The sequence below is a fragment of the Cynoglossus semilaevis genome, chromosome 14 (assembly GCF_000523025.1).
Source record: "Cynoglossus semilaevis isolate Cse_v1.0 chromosome 14, Cse_v1.0, whole genome shotgun sequence".
In the NCBI taxonomy this organism is placed as follows: Eukaryota; Metazoa; Chordata; class Actinopteri; order Pleuronectiformes; family Cynoglossidae; genus Cynoglossus; species Cynoglossus semilaevis.
The window spans coordinates 24,689,663-24,709,486 of NC_024320.1; the positions used below are offsets into that span (position 1 = coordinate 24,689,663).

The 19,824-nt window shown below is 40.6% G+C and overlaps 1 protein-coding gene across 1 annotated transcript in view; it reads left to right on the forward strand.

Moving 5' to 3' along the window:
• Window positions 1–19,824, forward strand: part of LOC103390249 (pappalysin-1) — a 74,526-nt gene that overhangs the window by 9,396 nt on the left and 45,306 nt on the right. Inside the window, exons 3-7 of the mRNA XM_017038299.2 lie at window positions 5,724–5,869; window positions 6,129–6,422; window positions 6,659–6,851; window positions 7,209–7,330; window positions 13,334–13,835. Of these exons, the coding sequence (XP_016893788.1) occupies window positions 5,724–5,869; window positions 6,129–6,422; window positions 6,659–6,851; window positions 7,209–7,330; window positions 13,334–13,835 (1,257 nt within the window). The remainder of the gene's footprint in view (window positions 1–5,723; window positions 5,870–6,128; window positions 6,423–6,658; window positions 6,852–7,208; window positions 7,331–13,333; window positions 13,836–19,824) is intronic.

Genomic DNA, 19,824 nt, shown 5'->3' on the forward strand with positions numbered 1-19,824 from the left:
AAAAAATACATATAATCTGCCGGAGTAGTTGCTTATTTTGCTTTGATTATGGTATGTCCTGGGAGTCATGCAGAGCTCCGCACAACAAACAGTTTGACATTCCTCTTTAATGGATTTCAAGACAAACAATGCACTGTGTATGTGGCTGAACAATAGTTTTAAGGTCCCGAAATTTATTTTCGCAGCATTCACGCCTGTTACCACTTATGAGTGGTGTTTGGAAGAAAACTATGGTTGACACTGGACACAGACAGCTGTGTGATCCAGTAACAGCCTTTCCTTTTAAAAAATACCACACTTAATGCCCCCACCCCATGTGTCTGAGGGAAATATTTGTGTTGTGTTCTCACAGGCTTTGTTTTTGACACTTATTTGTGCTGGTGTCCAGTGTTGTCCCACTGCATTAACTCTGAGCCTGAACATTCTTGCGTCTGCAGCCTGTATCCGAACCTACATCACAAGAGCGAAGAGACAGAAAACAAACGTAACTTTGAATACATTTGTATCACGATGTGTGTGTTTTTCTCTTTATCGGGAATCAATGCAGTGTCTGAGTGACTAGACTTTAACGCGGATAGATGTACTGACCCCCCAAAATGGGTGGATATTAGGAGCTCTTCCGCCTCACACTGTTTTTGGGAAATAAGGCTCTGGCCTAGCTTTGTCAGAGGCTAATAGGTCATCTATTTTCCCTTGGCCTCTGTCTCCCTCTCCCCCCCTGCTATGTCAATACCTCTCAGTGTGGCAGGTTAATGGATGGACCACCCTTTCTGTTTTCCTCACCCCGTCTCCCCTGCTGTATTCCAGCTCAGAGCGGGGAGCTAATCTCCAGGGCTTTTGACTTGGGTGTTTTACAATTGGTCGTCTGAACCTTAAGCCCCCGTCCCATAAAACATAATTGAGTGTTTGGACGTAAATACCAGGACTTTGCACTTAACCTTTAAAGCCATAGCACCCTTATAGAACCACCTGTTGTCGAGGTTTCACCTGTGAATCCCACGGGCAGAATAGAAGACGCTATGCATAACTGTGGACGTAAGGAAGAGGGTGGAGTAAGAAGGGGGGAGGGGTGTACGTGGGTAAACAGGCCGTGGAGTTTTGTGTGTTCTACTCAGAGGTCAAGCAGTTCACACACCACATGATTAGGAACTCCAATGTTTCTATGACACATAATGAAGAAGGTCGTGTTTTGATCGTCCCGTGCGTCTTTAAATCCTACTTTGCCACTTTGTTCTCGCAAACAAGCGAACGTAGCGAGATCTGTGGAATTTGAGCGTCAACGCACTTCTAATGCGTGCCTCTTCCAAAGAGGAGAAAAATAATCAGAGTATGTTGGAAGGTTAAAGAAGACATGGTAATAAAGGCAGAGATGAATGATGGGTTTAGGGGCTGCGGTGCTGACTGATTTGATGACAGAGGAGCTGAGGGCCTCCTCCAATTTTAAAAGTGTTCTTGGCTATGAGACCCTCACAGCCATGCCAGCGTAACCCGGCTTTCACACTGTACCGCCCCAGACATACGCACAGTATACGGGGCAAAATTTACGAGCGTGTATAAATTGTACAAGGGTCAAAATGCATGACGTTATTACTTCATCTTGATACAGTGTTGAAAATAAATGAATTAACACTAAAGTTCTCATCACCTCACACATGCCCTGCAGTGACCTTTCAGATTTGGATTCCTTGATTTATTGTTCTTTTTCACATCGACAGTTCTTTACCTTCAAGCTTCTACAGTTTTTCATTCAGCCTATCTCAGTTTTCAGGTCGTGCTTTTTGTTAGAACATGTTTTAAAATTGATATGTGGTTGAATGCATGGAAAATCCTGTTTTTCCCAAGTGGCTCATCTCGTCTGAAAAAAAAGTGGATGATGAGAGGCAAGAGAAACAGAACAGGGCCTATGGGATGGGGAAATAGTTGAGGGATGTGAGAGACAGACAACACTGGGGGTGGATCGAAGCCCAGGAAGAGAGTTCTGGCCACAAGGTTTGAGTAGAATTTGAATGGACGGTAGACGCGGTGGAGACGGTAAAGTTGCCAACTTCCAACGTTGGGCGCCAATCATTTCCTTTACCAACACAACAAGAGTACGTATGAAAAAACATTTGTTTGTGATACACTTTGTGGTTCTTTATCTAGTGATTGCCTTTTGAGACCTTTCCCCGGCCTCCTGCATGTCCAAACGCTCTGGACAACTAGGGATATGATGAAAATTCCTGAAATTGTTATAAAGACAGATCTTATATCATCTGTTTTCCCTCTCCATCTTCTGACCTGACCCCAGTGAGAAGCTACCCCCAGTTGGTTTTGCATTAGTAAGAAAAAAACTAAACTCCTTTCATCCTGAGCCTGTTGTTGCGTCTGCGCCGAACATCTTCTCGATCAACGTGTAATTTGAGGCAAAGAGAATGATTCAAGAAATGTTGTAAAAATGTTCTAACTGCATATGAAATATGCATTGGTGGTAGCAATAGAAGATTCAGTACACACTGACAATCAGGGAATAACACTGAGGTTACTGACTTCTAAATTGTTTTGTTAAAGGCTACGGTGAACATCTGCAATGTGACATATTGGCTGCACACTCGAATTTCAATATTTTATGCACAGACTTACTTAGAAAACCCAAACCCCAACCCTCCCAAACAAGAGCCCACTGAGCAGCTGGACACATTTTAAGGGTGCATTTGATACATCTGAAAAACTTGTTATAAGTAGGAAACAGATTTTGTCGTACAAATTATCTCGTAAAAACAACAGACTCTAAATAAAGTTGTCTACATGATATAAAATGAATGTGTCACACTTGATTTGCTGCAGATCAAGATTTGATGCCTTGGTCACAACTTTCTTGCCAAGGGTTAGTTAAAACCAGTAAATCCTTAATGGTATACAAACATTTCAGTGGCAGTCTCTGCTTTTTAAATCAAATCTTGAGGTGTTTAAGTTAAATTTACACCAAAAGTATAATGTCACTAGCAGTACTGGAGATGTAGTAATAAGTAAGTATACTTCCCAGTCAATGGATAAACCTACAGTACATCTGTAAAAATACAATTTACAATTTTACTACACTGTATTATCCTATGTACTACATATTCAATACACTCCCAGTAGGGCCAAAAATATGGAAATTGTTATTAATTGGCACTGGATCACACCCCCATATATAAATTCATTAGCAAAGTCCTCTTCCCTCATTCTGACGAGAAAGACGGTTGTTTACATTCACTGGTGGTACGCAACAGATTCTGAGAGTTACCTGGTCGGCACCAGGAACTGAACCCCCTTTGCTTTGTGCCCTCTGGGGGTTAATCTGCCCCCCCCCCCCTTTTGAGTTGATGATTTGTTGGAAACATTAAAGCCTGCCACTATCTAGAGTTTATAACAATGTTCAAAATGGTGTAAACCACTGCTGAATATCACTAAAAACCACCAGATCAGAAGTAACCACTGCTGAATATGCATGACCTTTGAAAACAGAGAGAGTACCTCACTAAAAACCACCAGATCAGAAGTAAGGTAGTCGGTACATTTAAGGTTGCCTTTCTGTTCTTTTGCTTGATAAATAATGTTCAAAGTACAAGTTCTTATGCAACATGGTTTGTGGAATAAGTTTGTTGTTTTATTCCTGACTCAAGGTAACTGCATATTCAATCAAACGGACAGGAAAACTACTTACAAGGTCCTTCTGTAGGTGCGGAACCTTAATTTTGGAGCCCAATGCACTTCATCTTTTATTCCAGCAACATAGAAAATTTAAGCAAGCAAGTGGGTCAAACAAACTAGGTCAAAACAACCAAGCAGGAGGATTTAATTTGTGATAGTAGGGCTAATGTCCTGTTTTGTGTGTGATAAATTTATCTTCCCTAACTGTTGTCTGTCTTCTTCCAATCCATCTATTTTCTCTGGAAGCCAAAGGAAATGAATAAACTGTCACATCAGCATATGCAACAGATTATGGACTCATCCAAAAGATGACTGAGCTTGAGGATGCTTTTTGCCAGGACCACCAGCCAGGCTCATGGGGAAATCTTGTTTGATGTGTTCATAAAATGAATGACAGTTTCACTGCTGGAATGATATCTCATTGTGTTGAATGATTGCAGTCATTAGTGCTGCCGCTAGTGTTTCCAGAGCTGAGACAAAACACTAAATCACAGGAACAGGGAGGCATCAGAATACCTGAAAAGTAACTAAAATGTCAGGACTTTCAACTCTTTATGGTGTAGATTCAACCAAGTTAGATGGGAGGCAATGGGTTTACTGCAATCAGTGACAATAATCAGGAAAAGCCTTGAATATAATGTGTATATTTAAATAGACAGATCAAAAAGGCATTGGTGCAATGACCTGCACTTTAAATGTTTTCGACGTCAATCAACATATCGTTGCTCTAAAACGCAGTCAATACAGATGTTGTTATTTACGCACACTGTGGGGAAGAGTTTTTGTTTCTCAAAGCATTTGAACTTAAATTACCATTTGGCGCCCAGCATGTGCTTACGAAGGCTTCCACTTCGTAAGTAAGTCTCTCGAGGGACTGTAGACTGATTAATATCGATGAGGACAACGAAAACAACTGAGGTTTTGAAAGTAACTATGGATACGTTCTACAAGCCACCGTCAAGATGCACAAGTTGGAGTTAAATCTGCTGGTATTTGTCCACCTTTGCTTTTTGTATCGTATTAAGAAATGTCAATTAACTCATGATTTATCATGATAAATCCACAGCCAACCCTTGATTAATCAGACTAAAATCATATTCGTTTGACGACCCTATTAAAACCCAATCATTTCGTCCAGTTTAGTTATTCAGATGTTAGTAGCTCTCAACAAAAACGTGAATGTTTCTCCATTCATACTTGATTACTGCTTTTGCAGCTGCCATGTGTTTTGTACGAAAGAGTCTTCCCAAGAACGTTAACCAACACAGACACGGTAATGGGGAAGAAATGGAAATGGGAATGGGTGATTTATTGTGTTCCAACCTAAAATGTGGATTTAAATGTCTCCACAAATTACAGCCCCCCAAATCCCAATACCATTATACACCCATAGTTGTGTTTTTGGTTGTAATGAACTTATTTGACTCCACACCACAACATCCCCGACATGGTCTCTAATCTGCCTTCTGTTAACAAGAGAACAGGAACCACAGCATAATTAAAAAGAATGCGAGGAAATGATTTGATTGGACATAATTGACACACGTCCGATTTAAAAAAAAATAGGCTGTTATGATGAGCCGTCTCTGCTCATCCGACATTATTTGTAACTGCACTGCAGATGCACCGAGGCTGCACCAGGTCGTCTAGACACAATGTAATTTAAAATAACTGTGAAAGTGAGTCATGTCATGTCCAAATTAGCAGGTGTTGTTTTGATTTTCAGGCTGCAAGTGTTTGCAGTGAAGTCAGCCTTGATTCTAAAGTAAATGTTCCTAAGGGAAGAACAAGGAGACTTGTTATACGAACATTTTGTTAAATCACCGCCTGGTTTTTAATGTACAGGATCAATCCTCCTTCATTTGATTGGTTCAAGGGCCAATGCATTTGTCAAGAAAGTCGACAGAGACCGAGCTCTTTTTTTCCTGGACCCAAACACTACATAAGTGCTTTTTTGGCAAGGAACACTGTCAAAATGTGCATTAACCAGGATGGAACAATCCTAATTGTAGTGTGAAATGGTTATTTTCTCTTGTTCATTTTTCCTCCAGAGCCTATTTAGATGTGAAAGAGCTGAAAGAGATCCTACAGTTGGACGGCTCCACTCACCTGAACGTCTTCTTTGCCAATTCTTCTGATGAAGATCTGGCGGGGGTTGCCACTTGGCCCTGGGACAAAGAAGCCCTCACACATTTGGGTAGGAGACACACACTCTCGCAGACACTTACTCACGAGCGCGTTGGTTACAGTTACATTACAGCTCCAGCCCAAATCGTCTTAATCACAGCTCTAATAGAAAGGAAGGTGATAATAAGGCAGATGAGGCTCATGAATAATGCATTGTCTGAGTGTTAGTCATGTCCACGGTTCCTTTACAATGGAGATTTGTGTTGCACGCACGCTCCGATAAGTGTTTACATCCACTCCTTTTGTCATCCCTCTACTTGGTCTAACAGGTGGCATTGTGCTGAATCCCTCCTTCTATGGTACGTTTGGTCACACTGACACCATGGTCCACGAGATTGGTCACAGTCTGGGGCTCTACCACGTGTTCCGGGGCATATCAGAGATTGAGTCGTGCAACGACGCGTGTCTGGAGACGGAGCCCTCAATGGAGACTGGAGATCTTTGTGAAGACACCAATCCCACCCCCAAGTACAAAGGTTGCCATGACCCCGATCCAGGCAATGAAACCTGCGGCTGTCAGCATTTCACACACACACCGTTTAACAACTACATGAGCTACGCAGGTGAGACGGTATCACCACATCTGTTCAGCCTTTGTGGATATTGACACTTATGTGGGATGTAGCAGGTACATTTTGTGGGGAATACACAGCAGGGGGGCATGAACTTTGGTGCCCTGATGTGGCCAAATGTTTGATGTGGCAGTCATCCTGATATGTACTGTACTGCATGTGGCATATTTTATCAAACCAAAACTCAGTCCTAAAGTCTCTGGACTTCTTTCGTCTGTTTCCTGCAGATGACGCCTGTACAGATTCCTTTACACTGAACCAGGTTGCCAGAATGCATTGCTACCTGGACCTGATCTACCAGACCTGGCAACCCTCATCAAAACCTCCTCCAGTGCCAATGGCACCCCAAGTGGTTGAGCATCATCATGATTCCATCACCCTGGAATGGTTTCCACCCATTTCCGGACACTTTTATGACAGGTGAAATGAGCTGAATGTGTTGCAAAATAGATGCTAGTTTAATGTTGATGCTAATAATATAGTAAATATGATATATAAATATCTGAATGTGTACATCAGATTCATTTATCCAAGCCACCTCAAGCTTAAAATACCATATCAACACCCGTCATGCATTCAGAGAAAAAAAAAAGTTTAGCGTTGCTTTGTCCAGTAATCATGATTAATTGTGATTAATCCACAGGTACCTTTTGATTGATCGTATTGAAAATTGTAATCATTGTTCCTGCTTCTAGACCTGTTTACATACATTTAGGTCAGAGTACACTTTGGTCTGTATCTAAGTTTGTTTGCTGTGCTTGTGTGTTGGTTTCCTAGAGAAGTGGGATCAGTGTGTGATAAATGCACGGAGGGGAGAGTTCTTTTACAGTACGCTTCCAACTCATCGTCGCCGCGACCCTGTGCGCCCTCTGGACACTGGTCCCCACGAGAGGCTGAAGGTAAAATAATAATAATAACAATAATATTAAATCTAGGACTAAGCCATTCATTGCCATGTCACTGATGGGAAAGTGTCACAAAACAGTTGTTGAAGTTTTGCAAGTCCGTAATGAAGCATTATCGTCGAAAAATATTTTTTTCTTATTTTTCCGACTCTTACTCCTCAGAGTGAACTGGAATCATTTCCCTGATTGTAAAAACCTACTTTGACAATCGGGGAAAGTGAAGGCACAATTTAATCTGAAAACCAACATCCAATATTTATTTACAGTTTACTATAAGGCAACTTATTTGTGGTTTGCTTTTTGTTGATTTTGTGAGTCATCGACATACAAAAATTTGACTGACTCAACTCTCAGACATGCATATGACTCATTGGTTCATGACACTTGGAGCGTGGGACAACATGGAAGGATCATCGAGTTCTCTTCCCAGTGGATGGTGGTGTATGGTACCACTATTCCCTAAGGAGGCTTTAGGTCCAAAACCTAGGTGAAAGATCACATCTTCTCCATCGGTTTAAACTTTCACTGATAATAGTTGGATCTTTGGCAAAAAAAAAACTCTTCATTTTGCCTTTTTAGGTAATTCATATTGGAATAACTATGGATGGGAGTGGGAAGTGTGTGAATGTAGACTAGTGGTCTCACCTGTGAGGCTGGTAATGGCTGCCTGATGTGAGTGGCCCAAACACAGGCACAGATTGTTCTAGACTGTACATAAACAGAGTTCTGACATCACCTCAAGGTTATCTCCCTTGGTCTCACCCAGGTCTATTACCTAAACACGTTATCCCACATTTAAATCTGAAAGACTGACAGCACTTTCATTGTTACACCTTGGAGGAATCCTCCTCCGTATATCAGATCAACTAAACCTGTCAGCCGCTTCGGGCGAAACCCGTCATTTTTATGGACCCATCTAACATTTGTCAGGAGATGTCATACCAGTCTGCTTTTCCTGTATCTGTTGAAGCACGCATCTGCTCTAAGATGAAAGGTTATTAAATACTACGTGTAATATAAAGCTAAAAACTTTCTAGTGATATTTTTTATAATATTTTATGTCTAACTTAAGATATGTTTTAACAATAACAAAAAAAAGTCAAATCTGATATAAAAAAAAAATTAGGTACATTTGCGTGAAGTCCAAATCCATTAAATATTACGTGTGTATACTTCAGTGCCAAAAAAAGAGAAAAATGCACAAACATAAACACACGCCTCACACACACATACACACACTTGTGGTATTTGTATTTACTCCTAATAAAATCATCGCCTTTTGAATGATGACCGTGATCATCCACACACGTCCTTGTAATCCTGTAATCTTTCTCCGCTGTTTGATCCCCATAAAACTCACTGTCAGAAAATAGCAAGACTAAAAAACCAAAACAAAATCTTCCATTTTCTGGTTTTCCACTGAATCGTACTCTGAGTCAACGGCATTAAAACTAACAATAAAAAGATACCGGGCCAAAGAGTTCACTTCACGTGTTTGTGTGTAAGTGCGGAAACTTAAAAGGTTCTAAAGTCCTCGCGCACACTTGGCTAAAGTGTGTGTGTGTGTGTGTACTAAAGGCAAGTCTGGGCTTGTCTAACATGCTGTGTGTGTAAACTGTACTCTATTTTCCCTCTTGGAAGGGGTCCCTGTTTGTGGCTGCCCCCCCGCCCCCCTTTTCCCTGTTAACTCTGCCTGGGCCGGCTTCTCACTGGATACCACAGCTGCCGCTTCCTGCTGTGATTGTGCACATGTGCCTGACACTTTCTAATTTCCAATAGACGTTCTGGCAAGTGATCCAGACGACGATCTTATGAGCTGAAACACTGGCATGTTAACTAGTAGCGTACGGTCTGTCAGGATTAAAAATGCGTTTGTGTGACACCTCACATTCACATTTGCGCACATACATGGCACCTGTTGCTTGAAGGACTTTGGGGCCGTGTCCTCACAGTACCTGGGACTGGGAAACGTTGCTGTGGTTGGAGAGAGCCAAAGTGCCTCTCATAAATCTTTACTACTGTATGCCCTGGAGAAATATGGCAGAAGGAAAAAGAGGCGAGAACGAAAAAAAAAAAAAAGGCAAAACACACATGGGTTATGATTGAGAGGGGAGTACAAAAAAGCAGGGTTGGCGGAAACCACCCAAGATAGTTAAGAGAACTGCATGTAGTTAGTGACATTCACGAGGGAGGATCCTGGGTTGATTGAAAACAGGAGTGTACGTGAATGGAAGTGAAAGTTTTGGGATGTATATTTTCACTAGCAGATGTGGGTCCATGTGAAAACATTTTTAAGTGCACATGGAAGTGCTCTTGTGAACATTTTACTGTTATATACATTTACAGCACATGAAATATCGTCTGAGGATTTCAATATTAACTTTAGCAGCAAAAAAACCCCATCAGTTTTTAGGTATAAAATATATAATTAAAATCATATACAGTATGTAAACATATGTATATATGCAATATAGTGGAAAACCTTGCTTTTTGACATACATATATGTTGTTGGTTAGGCACAAATAAGGTCAATCAGTTTTAATATAGTATATTACTTAGTACCATTAATAATACTGTACTGATGCTGATACTGGTGACGGGTCTGATACTCATTCGTTCTCAAAACGTATACTCTGCAGAATATTTGAATGTTATTTAAATGTTTTTATCCTACTATGGATATATTGTCGGTATCATTTAGTGAAGGTATAATATACATGAAAAACCAGCTAGTAAACTAGCAACTATAAAGTACTTCAGTTGGGCTAAAGTTACTAGGTATAAAACTCATGTTTGAATATGTGTGGGGAAAATAAGCGCTATATGTACATCCAATATACAATGTATCCTCTATATATATATATATATATATATATATATATATAAAGCTTATGGGAGACAAAACAGATAAGGCTACAACATGTTGTGACAGCTGACGAAGAGGACATGATTACATGCAACAATTATTATGCTAAATATATAAATGTGTATCATGGTCTTTAACATGACATATACACGTATATAAATATGAAAAAGAAAAATTGTAAATCAGTATTTTATTCTATTAAAGCAGCACCTTCCTTCCACTGTCTTTCTCCAAACTGTTATTCCTGTAGTTAATGATGGCGTTATGTCACCTCTGTGTCTTCTTATTGTTGTAAGCTCGGTGAGTAGTAGACATACTAAGAACATAAACACTCTCTGCCCGGAGCCGGGACATTGACCTGTGAAACACCCTGATTACAGTGTGATGTGACAGCGTCTCCTAGGCAACCAAGTGTCTGTTGCCTTTATAAAATGGGTCTGTGAAGCATCTTCCCGTTCGCATGTGCCAGGGAGAGCGTGCTGGAAGAAGCTGACGTCTTTCTACTGAGCGAGGAAGTGTGTAGCGGTGTTTGACAGTGAGTCACTGATAGTAGGAGAGAAAGCCAGACACTTCTTAGAAAGCATAGTATGTGCATGTTTGGACATATCCCTGTCTGGTCAACTATTAATGTGTCGACTAATTTAGACTGGTCAACAGCCTGGGTCGCACATAAAAACAATATAATATCTTATAGTAGTGGAAACCTAATGTAGAACTGCCTAGATCAGAAAGGTCAAAAGGTGATGCAAAACTCACTCCATATACTGCTGCAGTGGTGGGACATTCTAGAAGGTTTGGGATTCAATACCACCACACATCCACAACCCCTTGTTGGTTTGTGGGTAGAAGCTATGTAGACCACCATTGTAGGAACCCCGATTCAAGGAAAAGCTGAAAATGATTCTTCTACTAAAACCACCAACTCCGTGATTGCGTAACTTGGGTTAACAAGTTAGTCTTCAAGTTAGAACTCTTACCAGGCTTTTGAAGTTTTAGTTCAGTGTTTCAGGAACATACAAAAACTTGGCCAAGAACCTTTATTCTACACCAGCCAGTATTATGAACTCAAGAGTTTCAAGAGGCCAAATTTAAAGTTTCTTTGACCAATAACATACTAGAAGATGTTTCTAGAATGCGTCGCAATTGAACAATCACCAAGGGATTCGAACCCATGATCCTATGATAAGCAGCCTGTCACCACCAGGCCACAGGCTGCTTTATTATGAGCTCTTTAATGTTTCTTGATTTGAGGCAAGCTAATGAGGTTGGCTAGCATGTATAGGATCTTCCCGAGGGCAATGAGATATAACTAATAACCACAGTTAATCAAAAAGTTCCTGGATCTTCTGGTCAGTTAGAGAAATCCCTGGATTTTTTTTTATTTCACTCCTTATTTACACTATACAGTACACCATCAAGAATGTCCAGCGATTTTTGTGCGCTTTTGGCAAAATGTCCAGTGAGTCTAGTCTACCTGTTGCAAGTAGTTGCTGTATTTGACTTCAAATACATCATTGTGGTTTCGGTGTTGAATAGTAAAGACTTTTCTTTCAAAGATGACATTTCCAGCTGTAGATACTGCACATCGTTGCATGTTTTGACTAAATTCACATCGCCTTAGTGGATGACACCACAGTTTTGTCCAACCACACTTCCCGTGTTGCCAGAGCAGGAGTGGGGCCCATAATAACAGCTGACATTACAAAATATTTTCAGTGGCTATAACAGCTTTCCTTGCAAACTCAATGAAAATGTATCCATAAAGCCAGGACTACATGATCCCAGCAGAGAGCCAAGTTTTTGGAGTATCTTGGTTCACTGCCTCCCTCCCTCCCCTATCCTCGTCTTACTCTCTGCCCTTTTTGCTCTATTTTTCTTTAATTCACCTCCATTCTGGCCACACACACTTACAGTACAATCATAAATGTGTTGAGATAATGTGGCTTGGAAACCGTCTTCAGTCCTCACTTGATTAAACACTGGAATTTTGCATGGTGCCCAGAAATGAGGTTAGCAAATGGTTTAGCCGCTTGCCAGTTTGGAAATGCACAAAAGGAAATTGAGGGAGAACATAGTGTCTGGCCTCTAAAAGTGCTTGATGAATGTTAGTGTACGTCACTTGGGATAATGCAAGTTTGCTGTGTGAACTCCAAATATGGCTGGAGTGTGACTGTTAGAGGTTGTAATGACTGTGCTGAAGTGAGAACCCTGCACAGGGCCCCTCTCAGAAGGTACACACCTCAGCTCTGCCTTTCCTCTGCAGATGGACTCACAATGAACTCTCAGTTTCACCTCTACCTTGATGGTACAAGAACTATACATGCAGTAAAAAGACCGCTAATGCATTCCTTCATGACAGCACTCCAAAAAAGCTTAAGGCTTCCAGCTTTAAACTGCAGTTCACCTAACCCAGGGGTCCGCAACCTGTGGCTCCTGAGCCACATGCGGCTCTTTAGCCTTTTTTGCACCGGCCTCCGGAGAGATTTTATGTAATGGTTGTGAATGGACCAAATGTGTTGCTGTTTTTCCAAACAAAAATGTGGCTCATGGCTCGTGCATCCACTTCAGTTGACAGCAGTGTCGGTCTTTCACAGTCAGGAGACGTTGACTTATCTCTGACTGTCAGATACAGTAGATAGATGGAGAGAACTTTATTAATCCCTCGGGAGTTCCCTTAGGGAAATAAAGAAAAGTGAAACTCAAAACAGTGGATTCTCCTTCAAAAGAGCGAAACATCATAGTGTTACTGTCCTCTTTGACTGGAGGTCGGTGTGCAAAGGTATTATAAGTAAAACCACAAGAAATGCAATAATTGTCATTTAATAACATTTTGTTGTTTTACTGCAGTATTTAAATCTTTATATACTGCACTATTTTATTTTGCGAGAAAAAAATTAAGGGTGACCATTCATTGTCGCCGACCCCTGACCCCCTTAAGATGGCAAGAATATAATGCATCATTCATATTATCTTTGCGAAATGTTAACATTTGTTTTCTGAATATTATACATTATCTTATCTTATCTTATTATCTTTGCGAAATGTTAACATTTGTTTTCTGAATATTATACATTATTTTATGTATTGTACACGGTCCACCTTTTCAACGTGTTCTGTCGATCACCTACAGGCCCTCCAGACGTAGAACAGGCCTGTGAGCCGAGCGTGCGAACCTGGAGCCCCAACGCAGGGGTCGAGCAGGGTGTGGTGGGCTTGTCTGAGTGCCCCCTGCAGGGCTGCATGCTCCAGCTGGAGTTTGCCTACCCGCTGGTGCCAGACTCTCTGACTGTGTGGGTCACCTTCTTCAGTCCCGAGGAAACAGCTCTGCCAGCCATCCACAACATCTTACTGCTGACCGTTAGTGGGAATAACATTTCCCTGGGCCCCAGCAATGTCTTCTGCGACACCCCGCTTACTCTGAAGCTGGACAGAAAGGAAGAAGTGTACGGCGTGCAGTTTTTCACCATGGAGCAACACCTGGAGATTGATGCCACCCTCTTGACCTCCAAGCCAGACTGCAAGCTCTGCAGACACTGCAAGCCACTGCGTTACCGCCTGCTGCGCCAGCCACCTTTCACCCATGCTCCGTATGGTTTGATGCTGAATGAACCTATCCGCAGATACACAGACAGGTGAGTGCAATAAAATATCACTCGCATTTTTCGGCTCCTTGGTTTGATGTCTACTACTGCTGTTAAAAAGTAAAAGACCTGTAGTTTAAAATACAACCCTTTATTTATTTAATTTCTTTAAAACTTTAAACATGCCTAAAATAACATCTCAAAATTATGCAACATTGCCCCTGAACAAGACAGCACTTTATATTACCAAACCAAAAGACAAATCATGAAAGGAAAGACAACACATACTTTCTGAAGTTTATGCCTTTGCTTTTTCCATGCATCATCACCAGAAAATCTTGCCATTTTTTTTGGTAAGAATAGTCATAACTTACTTATACTTATAATAATAATGGCAACGCAATAATAACAACAACAATAATAGTAATAATAATAATAATAATAATAATAATTATTATTATTATTATTTGGTGTCCATTACAATAACTGACCTTTTCTAGGTACATGGTAAGTTTGGTTATAGGTGACAACAAATGCAAAAACACTGTTTTTACCAAGCATTTTATTTGGATTGTCCCTTCAAATTGCTGAGCGACTCCATTCAGCTTCTCTCTATTGTCAGATGCATTAAATTATTTTAGACACATCTGTTTGTAGGTAAATATGTTTTTTTTTTGTTTTTTTTTTAAATGCCAGATATCCTCTTTAAATCCCGTGGGAGCAGCCGCCCACCTCTGCTACCTCTGCCATTTCAAATCAACTGGCCAACATTTGTTTCCTATGTCACAGGTCAATAGTTGCCCACGTTTGTTTTTCCCATGTTCAATGAAGCAAGGGCAAACAGATGGCTTGTTGAAGGTATTATCTGCACACTGTGGTGAGAGTGTAGTGCTCTGCTTTCACGGAATGTGCTGACTCTGTGAAAATTGCGCTATACATGGCACAGCTGTGTGTTATGCCATCTCACTATCGTGCTGTCAGCGCTGTTCACATGAGAAGGGGAAAAAGTGCACGATAAGAGGCGTAAGGGTGAGTATGCATGTTATGCAAGATGGAGTGATGACACTTCAGTTCCTTTAAGTGTCTGTACACAAGTCCTCGCTTGAATGGCAGGGTCTGCGGAAAGCTGACTGCAGTGGGGATGTATTTGTTTGGGGGTTTTGGCACACTTCAGTGATTACTGATGTACTGTAGGTAGTTTTACTGCTGTGGTATATTTCACTAGCTGTGGTTGCATTCCAGTGGTGGTGGTCAGTGGCACTGGCTGCCTATTTTCTGTTGTGAGAGCATATGGGATCTTGTCTCTGTGGGATGGTCAATGGTTTACAGCAAGTATGTGTGTTCCAGCCATCAAGTCTTTAACTCGTTCTAAAGACGAGTAAGTGTTCAGAACACACAGAGTGTTTGCCTGCTTTACAGTTCCCCAGTCCATCGTGATGCATCCGTAGTGTTTGTCCATCCATTCGTTAATTGAATTAAATCAAGTCAATTGTCCGTATTTGTACCGCCCACGTTGCCACGTTACATATCGAGATTTAGAGGAGTCAAACCATATATTACCTGATAAAGGAGTGCTTACTTTTTTGAAAGATTTAAAGATTGATTTCTTTGAAATACTGTAGTTATTGTAGTTATAACGAGGTACATTTATTAGCTTTGTTTTAGCAACAGGGATAACGGTTGTTGTTTGAGGGATCAGTGACTGATTGGTTACTGATGGAAAAAAAATCTGTGTTTTACATCTGAGAATGTGAATCTAGGAATCCTCCTGGTTTAGTTTACATTTGCCATTCACGTTTTGGGAGAAAAAAAAATTCAAGCTACATTTGAGAATTATAATTAATGATTTTGTAGTTTACAAACAATGCACTCTTTGTTGATTCTCCTCTTCATGATTCACCAATATTGATGGTTTCATTGCCTGAATAATCCAAGATGGACTCAGAGTCTCAGAGTATTCCAGGTTAGCACAGTGGTTTCTGACAAAATGCTCTGAGGAAACACACATTCAGCAGTTCTTTCTGTCTCCAGGCACAGATAGTTCTCAATTCTTCAAAATTGAGAATTCCAGAACCCATCTTTGTTTGCAACAATTTATACCAAGGGTTTAAAATAAAACGACAAGGTACATTATTTAAGCATGTCTCGCTAACTGTTAATCCATTAGCATGTGATGATAACAGCCCAACCAAAAGTGTTGGAAACATTCTGGAAATGTAGCATGTTCTAATGTCATTGTATTCACATTATTCTGTTAAACTCTGCCCCAGAAAATGCTTCATCGAACCAGAGGCCTCACAGCAAACGTGGCCTTTGACATGGGTGGATTAAAAATCATGGCTCATCCAGATGTTTTGGTATGCCACAAATTCAATTTCAGGCTCTCTGTTTGATCGCCAAGGGCTAGCTGCTGTTTCCCTGACCACACAGTGTGATGCGTCTTCTTGCTGTCTGTTGCTGTCCACTGGGCTGGAAAGAGCGATGAAGGTGTTGATTAGAGGGGTGAATGACCTCCTACTGTCCGGCCACTGGCCTTCACCTGGGCAAAGGAACAGCTGACATCCTGGCTCTTTGGGCTCCATCCATGGGTGGTAGTGTGTTTGGAATGGCAAAGGGCTGGGAGGTCACGGTGACAGAGTAAATTATGGTGGGAAGTAAAAAAGGAGAAGTGAAGAGCAGACACAGGGGTGGAAGGTTGGACTAGTTGGGGGTAAATCATAGGGTCAGGGAGGGCAATGGGTGAGAAGGAGAACATTAGGGGGTCGAGAAAGTATGAAGGGAAAGGGTTGGCAGGGCTGGGGTGGTTTGATCTCATCCCTCTGAGGAACCGCAGCCCATGGGCTAATCCCCTTCCTCACATGGGTTTCAGAGCTGTCATCCAGTCAAAGCCTATCTCAGGGTTGATCTAAAGAGTTGTACATCTAAAACAGAAAGGGGGGCTGGTAGCCCAGCAGACCCCCACAGTCCCTCGTGTTAGCGGACTCTGGCGGATGAGCATAACAGCTATGCACATTATTGCACATTATTGCATCTGACCCAATACAAAGTAGTTCTTTTTAAGGAGATCTCATTAGTTATTTTTGAGTAAAATTCATTTAGTTTGATAGGCAGCGTTGTTGTCCAGTGGAAGACCCTGCAATACTAATAAAAAAATAAATCTAAACACATTATTTTACTATCAGTAACAACTTCATTGGGACGTTAGCAGTTCATTCATTTTAACCACAGCCTCCTGTTCATCTATATAAGAACGAATGTGGGTTTTTTTTAGCAGGACTTTGCTAGAATTCCTGGAGGTGTACAACTGATAGCAGTGAAACATCAAATGTTTTTCAGCTGCCTCACTGTCAGAAAAGCATTGCACTGTTTGTCCTTGCACACTCAATCTCAGCCTTTTCCTCATCTTTCTGAAATTTATCTGCTTTACTCATCTCGGATTGCTCTGCCAAGAACAACAAACAGCCACAGAGCGGAAACACATTCATATGCATGCTCACACATAGGCCTAATGCACACTTCAGTGATGGCAGGAACACACACACACACACAGATGAGCACAGACGCACTCTTCTTGGTCCGGTCTCAGTAGCAGGCACACACCTTTGCACATGTTTCCATGTGTTATCACCTGGTTCTATCAAAACACATTTAAAAGGGATTTTACACTGGGAATTACACTGCTTTGGCCCGGCTTTGTGGGTGAGCCAAAATAAAAACTCTTTTACTACAGGGGTCTTTGTAGGAATGTCTGAGTCCACAGGGATGCACTGGGGAGACATTCCGTTTTAGTTGGAGTTGCATATCAGATCAAAACATATTACATTTTATAATTCACAGACGAAAGTGTTGTTTTCACCAGCTATTTGAGACTGTCCAAAACGATATCTGTCACTGGAAAGTATTTATCGTTTATGAGCGTACGTTGACTAAATGTACATGATGATTCTATATAAAAAAAAGTGAAATCAACAACATATTGTTACTTAAACCTGCTTCTAATTTTCAGAATTTTTTAGCTTTAGGTCTCATTGTTTGGAACTTATATCAATTTCACTACTCTGATCCTGGTTTGATGTAACCTGGAATATAGGGATTTTATTGGTTGATACAGCTGTGAATAACAACAACTTTTAACCTCAGTCGTTATTTACCTTTAATTTCCCTTTAAATGGCACTTTAGACATTTACCAAACTAGCTGATGAATGTCTTTTTTTTTTAAATGTAACTACTATTTGTCAAACTGAAATCTAAAAAAATGTTAGCAACTTATTCACCTACTTCTTAGAATTAAGAGATACGGTAGATTTCATTTTTTATATCCTTCTTGATCCCCATATCTGTTATTGGTCAATATCCTGATTGAAATTAGCCAGTGTTTGGATTCTTTTCACAGCTATTCTAAATATCACTTTCTATCCCACTAACCAAGTGGAGTATTCTGTTCTTCATCTGTGCCACTTTTTCATTCTCTCTCTTCCTGCTGCCAACAGCAGCCTAACAAAGCATGGCTGTTAGCAGTGAGGTCAGGAGAAATCAAGCATGCACCTAATTGAGACCAGGTTGAAAGCCACATTTAAACAGTTGTTATCACGCTATGAGAAGGACTAGCACTGTTGACCCTATAGCAACAAGACATCATGTATTCACAGGCGTTATGACACCAAGGTAACGAACGCTGCAAGCATCTGCTCTCAGATGTGTGTTGTTGCGTGGAGTCAAATAATCTGCATACTTGAGGTTTACTTTGCTATTAAAAAGTTATGTGAAAATAAAACAGACTTCAATGAAAACATTCATTCGTTATTATGAACAATGGTAAATCTAGTTTCGAAAGGTTGGATTTGTAAAGCTTTTCCAATGCTAAGGAGTGTCTGTGCATTTTATGCTAGCTCCAGAATTAAGGCTCGCACACATTTTAACTCTATGTCATTAGTGAAAACCCACTAGACCAGAAATGGTTTGTTTATTTTTAGTAGAAATTACAAGTGTCTGACAACTCTGCCATCTGATAGAACCGAGTGACGTCTCCAAAGGTCACTACGGTTGTTGGGTTTAGACTGAATCTGATGATTCAGGGTATTATTATGTGTTATCATGGCTCAGTGATCGGGTAAACCTAGAAACCTCTAAGCTCTAGAACTCCACTTGAATTTACATGTCTACATCTGTGTTTTTAAGCAACACCAACAGAGGGCGATAAGTTAAAATTTTGATCACAAAAGTTCTTTCCTTAAGTTATCGTTTATGATCATGACCATGATCACATCAAGATGGCTTTGTCCGTTACTTATATAGGGTCTACTAGATTACTGAAAAATGTACATTTTCTGTTCATTTCACAGTTGTTGTTTTTTTGTTTCTTTGACATCAAACATTCAAAGCAAAAAAGAGCACTTTAGGGAAAAACATGTTTAAACTTTTGAAATTCTTCATTCCAGATTAAAACTTAATGAGCCTCGTTTAGGAGAAAGGTTTGGGGTCTGGGTAAAGAAAACGTTGGCTGCCTTATTGGCATGACTGACTGGTTTCCAGTTCTTAGCCTGAATTGACTTCCAAAAGAAAATCAGCATTGACTGTGGGCACAAACCGCAGCCTGTGGTCTAGAAGATGGTGGTTGTGCTCAGTCATTGACCACGACTTCCACCCCTCTTTTTGTGGCAACACACCAACATTAGGCTACTTCCACCTTTGGTGCTAAAAGAGGGCTGTCATTTATTCTTCTAGAATCTCAAGCTGCCACTTCCAGAAAATGTAAGGAAGCAATTAATGTGGCAATTTAAGTTGTTTTCCTCTCATTATCTGTGCTGTTGTTCTAAAAAAAAAAAGCTGCTTAAGCATGAATTAGTTGACATCGTCTGCATTGCTAGGATACTTTTTATTCCTTCATTTCACCAGTCGGGAGAGATTAGAAACTTTGTAATAAATATGCATTTTCTTCTCAAATAGTTGTTTTTCTCATCTGTTTCTAGTTTGATTTCTGCTCCTTGTATTAATTTTCTCATTCTCTACATCCTCTTATCTCACAATCGCCCGGATCTT